Source organism: Oncorhynchus nerka, linkage group LG22 (assembly GCF_034236695.1).
Source record: "Oncorhynchus nerka isolate Pitt River linkage group LG22, Oner_Uvic_2.0, whole genome shotgun sequence".
Classification (NCBI taxonomy): domain Eukaryota; kingdom Metazoa; phylum Chordata; class Actinopteri; order Salmoniformes; family Salmonidae; genus Oncorhynchus; species Oncorhynchus nerka.
The window spans coordinates 92874673-92888052 of NC_088417.1; the positions used below are offsets into that span (position 1 = coordinate 92874673).

General features: G+C 49.1%; 1 protein-coding gene across 1 annotated transcript; it reads left to right on the forward strand.

Moving 5' to 3' along the window:
- Positions 1-1599: 1599 nt before the first annotated feature.
- LOC135563720 (uncharacterized transmembrane protein DDB_G0289901-like) lies at positions 1600-3171 on the forward strand. The gene has a single exon (XM_065006839.1). It carries the CDS (start codon positions 1600-1602, stop codon positions 3169-3171), a length of 1572 nt encoding a protein of 523 aa, XP_064862911.1.
- Positions 3172-13380: the final 10209 nt, after the last annotated feature.

A 13380-nucleotide genomic window follows, 5' to 3' on the forward strand; every position in this document is an offset into this window, starting at 1 on the left:
GCCATGTCTGTCTCGTTGTTTAGTGGGGAGTAGGCCTCCGCTGTGGATTTATTGTCCTTTGGTCGCTTATTACTCGGCATTTTCATATAAAAAGTTACAATCTTGTATTAGAAAGAAACGTTTGTTGTAAAAAGTGCCATAAATTAGGTTAAATTAGATTATTTCGCAAAAAAGTTGCAGGAGCCTCTCACGCACAGCCGTTCACTCCAACATGCTAGCTCCGCCCCGAACAATTTGAACATTAAGAGATAGAAAAATGGGATCAAGATGAGATAGAACAATTTGAACAGTAAGAGATACAACAATGGGAACAAGATGAGATAGATCAATGGGAACAAGATGAGATAGAACAATGGGAACAAGACGAGAGAACAATGGGAACAAGATGAGATAGATCAATTTGAACAGAGATACAACAATGGGAGTGGAAGATACAAGATTAAATAACACTTCAAAATAAATGCTTGGAATAAATCCTCTGCCTCTGTGGAATGAATCTTGAAATGATAAAAGAGAGATAGAGAGAGAGACCACTACCTACAGCTTACATGTCCTGAGGAAAATATAATCTTCAGACTTTGCAGATAATGTTACCATGAGAACAGCAGACCCATCCATTGTGAGTAACGAAAGAGAGGGGGAGAGAGAGAGAGTGTAAGACGTGACAGAGACAAGGACAGAGACAAAGACAGAGACAGAGAGAGAGCCCAGACGTGCTCCAGCAACCATCAGTCTCACCAGTCTTACAGTTTATGGTGTCATGGACCAGACCAGACCCAGCTTTAGTCCCAGCCCACCTCTGGAATGCCTCAAGTCAAGTCAATCCAGGACTTGGGAATGAGGAGAGATGAAGAGGAGAGATGAAGAGGAGAGAGGAAGAGGAGAGATGAAGAGGAGAGATGAAGAGGAAAAACGGGCAACAGTTTGAAACCACAGCTGAGAAAAGTGGTGGACCAATAAGATGAAGCAGTGAAGAACACCCTTCTGTTGTCACAGAACTCACAAATTAATCTCCTCTTTTTACTTTAGTAACCATAAAACCTCTGTGTCTTTTTTGTAGAGCAACTCTGAGTATGTCATGCAGAGGTTCAGCAATGGTTTCACTCAGCACTGATCTAGTTTCCGACATCTCAGGGGAAGGAGCTGGATTCCCTCTCCATCTGTGTGAGATCAACAATTCATTCAGATGGCAATCAGAGCGTCATGGTGGAAGTGGATCTGAGCCATGGTGCTCTAGAGACCTAATTTCCTCAATAAAGTGGCTGCGTCTGAAATGGAACCCTATTCACTATTTAGTGCACTACTTTAGACCAAAGACCTATGGGCCTCTCTATGGGCCCTGGTCAAAAGTAGTGCACTACATATGGAATAGGGTGCGATTTGGGACCCAGTGTCTCAGAATAATCTAATCTAGCGTCACTGTTACCAGGGAAAATTAGGAATATTACAGTTGGTGCTGGTTGATGATGAAACACATAATGATACCATTCTACTGTACCGTGAGAAAGACCTACTCATCGTTCTGTTCTTATGAACAGACCACATTTGGATACATTTTCCAAGGAAGACCTGCCTGGCCAAGAGGGCCGCTGCAATTATATGCCTGAAGAGCGCGGTGGAGAGAACAGTGGAGAGCACGGTGGAGAGAATGGTGGAGAGAACAGTGGAGAGCACGGTGGAGAGAATGGTGGAGAGAACGGTGGAGAGAACAGTGTAGAGAACAGTGTAGAGAACGGTGGGGAGAATGGTGGAGAGCACGGTGGAGAGCACGGTGGAGAGAACAGTGTAGAGAACAGTGTAGAGAACGGTGGAGAGCACGGTGGAGAGGACGGTGGAGAGAACAGTGGAGAGCACGGTGGAGAGCACGGTGGAGAGCACGGTGGAGAGCACGGTGGAGAGAACAGTGTAGAGAACAGTGGAGAGAACAGTGGAGAGAATGGTGGAGAGCATGGTGGAGAGAATGGTGGAGAGAATGGTGGAGAGAACAGTGTAGAGAACAGTGGAGAGAACAGTGGAGAGAACGGTGGAGAGCACGGTGGAGAGGACAGTGGAGAGCACGGTGGAGAGCACGGTGGAGAGCACGGTGGAGAGAACAGTGTAGAGAACAGTGTAGAGAACAGTGGAGAGCACGGTGGAGAGAACAGTGTAGAGAACAGTGTAGAGAACAGTGGAGAGAACGGTGGAGAGCACGGTGGAGAGAATGGTGGAGAGCACGGTGGAGAGAACAGTGGAGAGAACGGTCGAGAGCACGGTGGAGAGAACTCTGGAGAGGACAGTGGAGAGGACGGTGGAGAGATCGGTGGAGAGGACGGTGGAGAGGACGGTGGAGAGATCGGTGGAGAGGACGGTGGAGAGCACGGTAGAGATCACGGTGGAGAGCACGGTGGAGAGGATGGTGGAGAGCACGGTGGAGAGAACAGCGGAGAGAACTGTGGAGAGGACAGTGGAGAGGACGGTGGAGAGATCGGTGGAGAGGACGGTGGAGAGAATGGTGGAGAGGACGGTGGAGAGCACGGTAGAGATCACGGTGGAGAGGACAGTGGAGAGCACGGTGGAGAGGATGGTGGAGAGAATGGTGGAGAGAACGGTGGAGAGAACAGTGTAGAGAACAGTGTAGAGAACAGTGGAGAGGACAGTGGAGAGGATGGTGGAGAGAACGGTGGAGAGCACGGTGGAGAGAATGGTGGAGAGCACGGTGGAGAGAAGAGTGGAGAGAACGGTCGAGAGGACAGTGGAGAGGACGGTGGAGAGATCGGTGGAGAGGACGGTGGAGAGATCGGTGGAGAGGACGGTGGAGAGCACGGTAGAGATCACGGTGGAGAGCACGGTGGAGAGGATGGTGGAGAGCACGGTGGAGAGAACAGTGGAGAGAACTGTGGAGAGGACAGTGGAGAGGACGGTGGAGAGATCGGTGGAGAGGATGGTGGAGAGAATGGTGGAGAGGATGGTGGAGAGCACGGTGGAGAGGATGGTGGAGAGGACGGTGGAGAGATCGGTGGAGAGGATGGTGGAGAGAATGGTGGAGAGGATGGTGGAGAGCACGGTGGAGAGGATGGTGGAGAGATCGGTGGAGAGGACGGTGGAGAGAAGTCATTAATCACTGATGCAACGTCTCAAGGACTATTTTGGTTTGCAAATGTACCCTGTGGCTTAGCATCATTGACCCTCTGACCAAGACCTTGTCATGTCAGATGTTTTAGAGCTCTGCTGCTCTCAGAATGCGTACTCTGGCCTGATCCTAGATCTGTCTCTGTCACGCCAAACACAAACATATCTGGGACCAGGCTATGCTTACTGTACACTAACAAACACACATGGACAATGGAATGCTTACTGTACACTAACAAACACACATGGACAATGGTATGCTTACTGTACACTAACAAACACACATGGACAATGGTATGCTTACTGTACACTAACAAACACACATGGACAATGGAATGCTTACTGTACACTAACAAACACACATGGACAATGGAATGCTTACTGTATACTACAAACACATATGGACAATGGAATGCTTACTGTACACTAACAAACACACATGGACAATGGAAGGCTTACTGTATACTACAAACACACATGGACAATGGAATGCTTACTGTATACTACAAACACACATGGACAATGGAATGCTTACTGTACACTAACAAACACACATGGACAATGGTATGCTTACTGTACACTAACAAACACACATGGACAATGGAATGCTTACTGTACACTAACAAACACACATGGACAATGGAATGCTTACTGTATACTACAAACACACATGGACAATGGTTCTGAGGAACTACAGTAACTGGAAAATGTTTAATCGAGATCATTCTTGCCAAGTTTTGTGAAAATATGCTTTGGGGTGACTTTTGTAGGATCACAAGTCCTGGAAAGACGTAAATGAGAGGAATAGAGCTTGTTATGATGAAAAATGCACCCGAACTGTGTTTGTGGATACTACACAACACGACACCAACAAAAAACTGCAAATCACTTTAAACAGACACCAACACATGCAGTAAGCATATCTATTGAGAACGAGTAGGATTTTATTTGAGATAATCCAACCACTTGTGTTCTTGCGAACTTCCTTCCTGCTTTGTAAAAGCTCCCTTCAGAACTCTGCATTTTTCAAGCTGGGAAGCATTCAGGGATACTTTGAAAATAGGAAATGAAAGGGAGAGTCTCACATTAGGGCACGGGATGACTACAATAACTGTTTGATAAAGGTTGGGGTTGCATAGCTACAATAGAGGGAAATAGAGAAAGGGCTTATTCCCATTGGCTTAGGTAGATGAGACTTCGTCTGCTTCCCAAATGGTTCCCTATTCCCTGTATACAGTAGTGCACTGCTTTTGACCAGAGCTCTATTGGCCCTAGTCAAAAGTAGTGCACTAGATAGGGAGTGTCATTTGAGACACATCCTGATATTTCCTGTGCTGTGTTGTGTGGACTAAAGCCTCCAGTGAATGATGGGCATGTCTGTTTTTGACAGGTTGGTGATAAGGAAGTGCCCTCGGGTATTAGATGTCATTCCTTTTCACTGTGGAAAAGAGGTTAGAAGAAAGAGAGAGTTAGTACCTTTGGTGAGAGAGAGAGTGAGAGAGAGAGAGAGAGAGAGAGAGAGAGGAGAGAAAGAGAGAGAGGATAGAAAGAGAGTACCATTGGCGAGAGAGAGAGAGAAAGAGAGAGAGAGAGAGAGAGAGAGAGAGAGAGAGAGAGAAGAGAGAGGAGAGAGAGAGAGAGAGAGCGCGAGACAGAGAAAGAGAGAGCACACCCGGCCTCACCCTACTAGAATCTGAAGTCAAATGTCTACTGCTTGCTGATGATCTGGTGCTTCTGTCCCCAACCAAGGAGGGCCTACAGCAGCACCTAGATCTTCTGCACAGATTCTGTTAGATCTGGGCCCTGACAGTAAATCTCAGTAAGACAAAAATAATGGTGTTCCAAAAAAGGTCCAGTTGCCAGGACCACAAATACAAATCAATCTAGACACCATTGCCCTAGAGCACACAAAAAAATGATACATACCTCGGCCTAAACATTCCACAAAGCTGTGACTGATCTGAGAGACAACGCAAGACAGCAATTAGGATCTAGCAAAAAAGACTTGAATCAGTTATAGAACCCATTGCCCTTTATTGTTGTGAGGTCTGGGGTCCACTCACCAACCAAGAATTCACTAAATGCATGCAGATGAACGCAGTGCCCTTTATTGTTGTGAGGTCTGGGGTCCGCTCACCAACCAAGAATTCACTAAATGCATGCAGATGAACGCAGTGCCCTTGTTTGGGTGTAGGGCCTGATCAGAGCCTGGAGGTACTGAGGTGCCGTTCCCCTCACAGCTCCGTAGGCAAGCACCATGGTCTTGTAGCGGATGCGAGCTTCAACTGGAAGCCAGTGGAGAGAGCGGAGGAGCGGGGTGACGTGAGAGAACTTGGGAAGGTTGAACACCAGACGGGCTGCGGCGTTCTGGATGAGTTGTAGGGGTTTAATGGCACAGGCAGGGAGCCCAGCCAACAGCGAGTTGCAGTAATCCAGACGGGAGATGACAAGTGCCTGGATTAGGACCTGCGCCGCTTCCTGTGTGAGGCAGGGTCGTACTCTGCGGATGTTGTAGAGCATGAACCTACAGGAACGGGCCACCGCCTTGATGTTAGTTGAGAACGACAGGGTGTTGTCCAGGATCACGCCAAGGTTCTTAGCGCTCTGGGAGGAGGACACAGTGGAGTTGTCAACCGTGATGGCGAGATCATGGAACGGGCAGTCCTTCCCGGGAGGAAGAGCAGCTCCGTCTTGCCGAGGTTCAGCTTGAGGTGGTGATCCGTCATCCACACTGATATGTCTGCCAGACATGCAGAGATGCGATTCGCCACCTGGTCATCAGAAGGGGAAAGGAGAATATTAATTGTGTGTCGTTTGCATAGCAATGATAGGAGAGACCATGTGAGGTTATGACAGAGCCAAGTGACTTGGTGTATAGCGAGAATAGGAGAGGGCCTAGAACAGAGCCCTGGGGGACACCAGTGGTGAGAGCACGTGGTGAGGAGACGGATTCTCGCCACGCCACCTGGTAGGAGCGACCTGTCAGGTAGGACGCAATCCAAGCGTGGGCCGCGCCGGAGATGCCCAACTCGGAGAGGGTGGAGAGGAGGATCTGATGGTTCACAGTATCGAAGGCAGCCGATAGGTCTAGAAGGATGAGAGCAGAGGAGAGAGAGTTAGCTTTAGCAGTGCGGAGCGCCTCCGTGATACAGAGAAGAGCAGTCTCAGTTGAATGACTAGTCTTGAAACCTGACTGATTTGGATCAAGAAGGTCATTCTGAGAGAGATAGCGGGAGAGCTGGCCAAGGACGGCACGTTCAAGGGTTTTGGAGAGAAAAGAAAGAAGGGATACTGGTCTGTAGTTGTTGACATCGGAGGGATCGAGTGTAGGTTTTTTCAGAAGGGGTGCAACTCTCGCTCTCTTGAAGACGGAAGGGAAGGAAGCGATTCCCAAACCTTCCATAACAAAGCCATCACCTACAGAGAGATGAACCTGGAGAAGAGTCCCCTAAGCAAGCTGGTCCTGGGGCTCTGTTCACAAACACAAACACACCCCACAGAGCCCCAGGACAGCAGCACAATTAGACCCAACCAAATCACGAGAAAACAAAAAGATAATTACTTGACACATTGGAAAGAATGAATAAAAAACAGAGCAAACTAAAATGCTATTTGGCCCTAAACAAAGAGTACACAATGGCATGGAATACCTGACCACTGTGACAGACCCAAACTTAAGGAAATCTTTGACTACGTACAGACTCAGTGAGCATAGCCTTGCTATTGAGAAAGGCCGCCGTAGGCAGACATGGCTCTCAAGAGAAGACAGGCTATGTGCACACTGCCCACAAAATGAGGTGGAAACTGAGCTGTACTTCCTAACCTCCTTCCAAATATATGACCATATTATAGACACATATTTCCCTCAGATTACACAGACCCACAAAGAATTTGTAAAACAAATTTAGATAAACTCCCATAGCTATTGGGTGATATACCACAATTTGCCATCAGAGCAGAACGATTTGTGAATCTGTTGCAACAAGAAAGGGGCAACCAGTGAAGAAGAAACACCATTGGGGGGGGGAGCACCTTTCCTTCCTCTCTGTGAATCTGTGAATAGAGAGATTTCCAACAACATGAAGTCAGAGAGGAAAAGCACCACAGGGGAGCACAATATCTGATGAATAATCTCCACCAGTCAATATGGAGCCTGGCACTGAATTTACAATGTCCTGTAATAACTGTCCTGGTCTTGTTATACACAGGCAGAGATACAGATGGAAATCACTTTGGATATCTACTATGACCATTAGTTCTTAGGAAGGCGGACGACCATGACCAAAATGCCCTTGCTGCTTTTTACATTTCACAGAGGCTGGAATTATCATCATAGCCTTGCCCTTGCGTTTGTGCATGTGTGTGTGTGTGAGTGTGTTTGTGTGTGTGTGTGCGTGTGTGTGTGTCTGTGTGTGTGCGTGTGCGTGTGCGTGTGTGTGTATGTGTGTGCGTGTGTGTGTCTGTGCGTGTGTGTGTGTGTGTGTGTCTAATTTCCTGTAAGGAGCAGGTGGGTCTTGTTACTTCTTTCCTCACTCAGCATAAAGACCTTGGTGGTTGTAGAGAGCAGCAAGGAGGAAGGCCATATTGGTAAAGCCATTTAGTTCCTCCTGCTTTGAAAATATGGAGCTGAGAAGATCGGCAGGGATGGAGGGATGGAGGGATGGAGGAATGGAGGGATGGAGGGATGGAGGGATGGAGGGATGGAGGGATGGAGGGAGAGATGGAGTGATGGATGGATGGAGGGAGGAAGGGATAGAGGGATGGAGGAATGGAGGGATGCAGGGATGGAGGGATGGAGGGATGGATGGAGGTAGGGATGGAGGGATGGATGGATGGAGGGAGGGATGAAGGGATGGATGAGGGAGGGATGAGGGATGGAGGGAGGAAGGGATAGAGGGATGGAGGAATGGAGGGATGCAGGGATGGAGGGATGGAGGGATGGATGGATGGAGGTAGAGATGGAGGGATGAATGGTGGGAGGGATGTAAGGATAGAGGGATAGAGGGATGGAGGGATGGATGAGGGAGGGATGGATGGAGGGATGGAGCGATGGAGGGATGGAGGGATGAAGGGATGGATGGAGGGAGGGATGGAGGGATGGAGGAATGGAGGAATGGAGGGATGCAGGGATGGAGGTATGGAGGGATGGAGGGATGGAGGTATGGAGGGATGGAGGGATGGATGGAGGGAGAGATGGAGGGATGGAGCGATGGAGTGATAGAGGGAGGAAGGGATAGAGGGATAGAGGAATGGAGGGATGGATGTATGGAGGGAGAGATGGAGGGATGGAGCAATGGAGGGATGGAGGGATGGATGGAGGGAGAGATGGAGGGATGGAGGAATGGAGGGATGCAGGGATGGAGGGATGGAGGGATGGATGGAGAGATGGAGGGATGCAGGGATGGAGGGAGGGAGAGATGGAGGGATGGAGGGATGGATGGAGAGATGTAGGGATGGATGAGGGAGGGATGGAGGGATGGATGAGGGAGGGATGGAGGGAGGGATGGATGAGGGAGGGATGGAGGGATGGATGAGGGAGGGATGAAGGGATGGGTGGAGGGATGGATGGATGGATGGAGGGATGGATGGATGGAGGGATGGAGGGATGGAGGGATGGATGAGGGATGGATGGAGGGATGGATGAGGGAGGGAGGGATGGAGGGATGGAGCGATGGAGGGATGTAGGGATGGAGGGATGGAGGTATGGAGGGATGGATGGAGAGATGGAGGGATGCAGGGATGGAGGGAGGGAGAGATGGAGGGATGGATGGAGGGATGGATGAGGGAGGGATGGAGGGATGTAGGGATGGATGAGGGAGGGATGGAGGGAGGGATGAGGGATGGATGGAGGGATGGATGAGGGAGGGATGGATGGAGGGATGGATGAGGGAGGGATGGAGGGATGGAGCGATGGAGGGATGAAGGGATGGGTGGAGGGATGGATGGATGGAGGGATGGATGGATGGATGGATGGAGGGAGGGAGGGAGGGAGGGAGGGAGGGATCTGAGAAAGGAGAGAGTAAGGGATGGGAGTTGAGAAAATAAAGGGAGGGGTGGGGAAGAGGAGAGAAAATACACATGGATGGAGGGATGGAGGGAGGGGATAGAAAGGGATAGGGGTAGATAGGAGAAGATGTGGGGAGGGAGCGAGAGAGAGAAATAGAGGGAGGGAGGGAGAAAGGGAAGGAGGGAGCTGAGAGGATAACAGATACAGACTTGGAGGGATGAATCAGCAGAACACCATGAATGAATCATTCATTGTGGCCACTGGGGTGGAGGGAGGTCAATCACAGTGAGATGACACATCCTCTGCTGACTCAACAGCCACTATCTAACTCTGGGTCTGTGAGAGGGAGCTCCACAGCCACTAGCTAACCCTGGGTCTGTGAGAGGGAGCTCCACAACCACTAGCTAACCCTGGGTCTGTGAGAGGGAGCTCCACAACCACTAGCTAACCCTGGGTATGTGAGAGGGAGCTCCACAACCACTAGCTAACCCTGGGTCTGTGAGAGGGAGCTCCATAACCACTAGCTAACCCTGGGTCTGGCATAGGGAGCTCCACAACCACTACCTAACCCTGGGTCAAGGAAGAGGGAGCTCCACTGTCGCTAGCTAACCCTGGGTCTGGGAGATGGAGCTCCACAGTCACTAGGTGCTATCTGTCCTCAGCCTGGGTACGGCTGAAAAGAGGGAGCTCAACAGCCACTAGATGGCTTGAACGGGCCGTGTTGGTAGGTGGTGTGGAGTGAAGGAGCTTGTGGCTGTGAGGAACATGGCTAGGAGGTAGTCTGAGGAACATGGCAAGGAGGCAGTCTGAGGAACATGGCTAGGAGGCAGTCTGAGGAACATGGCTAGGAGGCAGTCTGAGGAACATGGCTAGGAGGCAGTCTGAGGAACATGGCTAGGAGGCAGTCTGAGGAACATAGCTAGGAGGTAGTCTGAGGAACATGGCTAGGAGGCAGTCTGAGGAACATGGCTAGGAGACAGTCTGAGGAACATGGCTAGGAGGCAGTCTGAGGAACATGGCTAGGAGGCAGTCTGAGGAACATAGCTAGGAAGGTAGTCTGAGGAACATAGCTAGGAGGTAGTCTGAGGAACATGGCTAGGAGGCAGTCTGAGGAACATGGCTAGGAGGCAGTCTGAGGAACATGGCTAGGAGGCAGTCTGAGGAACATGGCTAGGAGGCAGTCTGAGGAACATGGCTAGGAGGCAGTCTGAGGAACATGGCTAGGAGGTAGTCTGAGGAACATGGCTAGGAGGCAGTCTGAGGAACATGGCTAGGAGGCAGTCTGAGGAACATGGCTAGGAGGCAGTCTGAGGAACATGGCTAGGAGGCAGTCTGAGGAACATGGCTAGGAGGTAGTCTGAGGAACATGGCTAGGAGGCAGTCTGAGGAACATGGCTAGGAGGCAGTCTGAGGAACATGGCTAGGAGGCAGTCTGAGGAACATGGCTAGGAGGCAGTCTGGGGAACATGGCTAGGAGGCAGTCTGAGGAACATGGCTAGGAGGCAGTCTGAGGAACATGGCTAGGAGGCAGTCTGAGGAACATGGCTAGGAGGCAGTCTGAGGAACATGGCTAGGAGGCAGTCTGAGGAACATGGCTAGGAGGCAGTCTGAGGAACATGGCTAGGAGGTAGTCTGAGGAACATGGCTAGGAAGCAGGAAGAACAGGAAGGGAGAGATACTCAGATAAAGCAACACAGACATGAGAGAGAGAGAGAGAGAGAGAGAGAGAGAGAGAGAGAGAGAGAGAGAGAGAGAGAGAGAGAGAGACCAAGGAAATGGATAGGGGAAGGAGGGTTGGAGATAGCTACTCAATAAAGTTACTCTGGTCCTGTACATATAAGCTAAAGCTAAGCTGTATGACCAGAATTGTATAGTGACTAGCTGACTTGAGAGACAGGTTATGGCTCTTAATGATGTCATGATGATGCAACAACAGAAACCAATGGGGCTTACTGTTGTAAATGCTTCTGGTTTGTTCTCTTCTTTGCATCTGACACTCAGTACGAGAAGTAATGCATCATTCATGATACATGAGGATTTCCATGCAGCTTTAATTCTGTAATGTTTTTTATTGCTTTAATTCTGCTGTGTTTCTACAATATTTATACATTCATATTCATGTAATAAATAAATATTCATATATTCAAAACATATTTGTAACATTTCTTAACATCTAAAGATATCATTCTAAACATCTAATTCTAAGGTTCCCATGATGATTATCTCCACATGGTGTCAGCAACAGTTTCTGTCAAAGCCCATTTGTGGAAGTCACAACTCAAACATTCCACAGGTCACCTCCCGCACTCCAGAGACAGAGAGAGGGTGGGGAAGAAGGGAGGGGAAGAAGGGAGGGGAAGAAGGGAGGGGGGGGAAGGAGGGAGAAAGACATATATATATATATATATATATATATATAGAGAGAGAGAGAGAGAGAGAGAGAGAGAGAGAGAGAGAGAGAGAGAGGGGGAAGAAGGGAGGGGAAGAAGGGATGGGGGGGCAGGAGGGAGAAAGACATATAGAGAGAGAGGGAGAGAGAGAGAGGGAGAGAGAGGGGAGAGGGAGAGAGAGGGGGAGAGAGAGAGGGGGAGAAGGAAAGAAAGGAAAGAGAAAGAGGCAGAGAAAGAAGAGAGAGAAAACGAGAGTGAGAGAGAGAGAGAGAGAGAGAGAGAGAGAGAGCGAGAGAGAGAGAGAGAGAGGGGAGAGAGAGGGAGAGAGGGAGAGAGAGTGGGGGAGAGAGAGAGGGGGGAGAAGGAAAGAAAGGAAAGAGAGAGGCAGAGAAAGAGAGAGAGAGAGAGAGCGAGAGAGAGAGAGAGAGAGAGAGAGAGAGGTAGTGCTGCCCTGTGGATAGAATGGAGAGGCATTGACCTCCTCCCCATTGTTGAACAACACAAGAGCCTGTCTGGCTAGAGGCCACTTCAGGGTAGAGAATGCAATAATCAGGGAACGGCCAACTGAACATACAATAACGAGGGAACAGCCAACTGAACAAGTCCCTAAAACCAAACCTAGACAGACACCCAGCTAACAACTCTAAGGAGAGAGAACATTTTTGTGCTGTTACCCGTAATATGTCCAGTTTTCCGTTAGTTAAGGGAACATTTTCTGTACAGTATGTGAGCAAAAACCTTCAGAGAACCTTCTTTGAATGTTTAATGTTAAAATTAGGAGAACATTCTCTTAATGTCAAGCAGAACTTTATCTAGAACTTGGTGGTTAAATTTAGGGATGCTGCAAGAACGTTCATGTGTCCAGTTTTCTGAGGGTTGGGAGAATATTCCATTAACGTGGTTGCCATGTTCTCAGAATGTAAGATACTAATATTCTTGACATGTTTTATGGTAATGTTGCCTAAACATTTCTGTGTCTTTTGTCAGTACGTCGCCTGATGGTCCCAAAGAAACGTTCTCCAAAGAAAATATTTAAATACATGTTGTTACTGTTGCCAAGCCCATCAAATCAAGTCAAATGTGTTACATGCACCAAATACAACAGATATAGAGTGAAATGCTTACTTACAAGCCCTTAACCAACTGACCAACTGACCAACTGGCCCTCCAAATACACCTCCGCTGTCTTCAACCAGGATCTCAGCGATCACTGCCTCATTGCCTGTATCCGCTACGGAGCCGCAGTCAAACGACCATCCCTCATCACTGTCAAACGCTCCCTAAAACACTTCTGTGAGCAGGCCTTTCTAATTGACCTGGCCCGGGTATCCTGGAAGGACATTGACCTCATCCCGTCAGTTGAGGATGCCTGGTCATTCTTTAAAAGTAACTTCCTCACCATTTTAGATAAGCATGCTCTGTTCAAAAAATGCAGAACTAAGAACAGATACAGCCCTTGGTTCACTCCACACCTGACTGCCCTCGACCAGCACAAAAACATCCTCTGGCGGACTACAATAGCATTGAATAGTCCCCGCGATATGCAACTGTTCAGGGAAGTCAGGAACCAATACACTCAGTCATTCAGGAAAGCTAAGGCCAGCTTCTTCAGGCAGAAATTTGCATCCTGTAGCTCCAACTCCAAAAAGTTCTGGGACACTGTGAAGTCCATGGAGAACAAGAGCACCACCTCCCAGTTGCCCACTGCACTGAGGCTAGGTAACACGGTCACCACCGATAAATCCATGATTATCGAAAACTTCAACAAGCATTTCTCAACGGCTGGCCATGCCTTCCGCCTGGCTACTCCAACCTCGGCCAACAGCTCCGCCCCGACCGCAGCTACTCGCCCAAGCCTCTCCAGGTTCTCCTTTA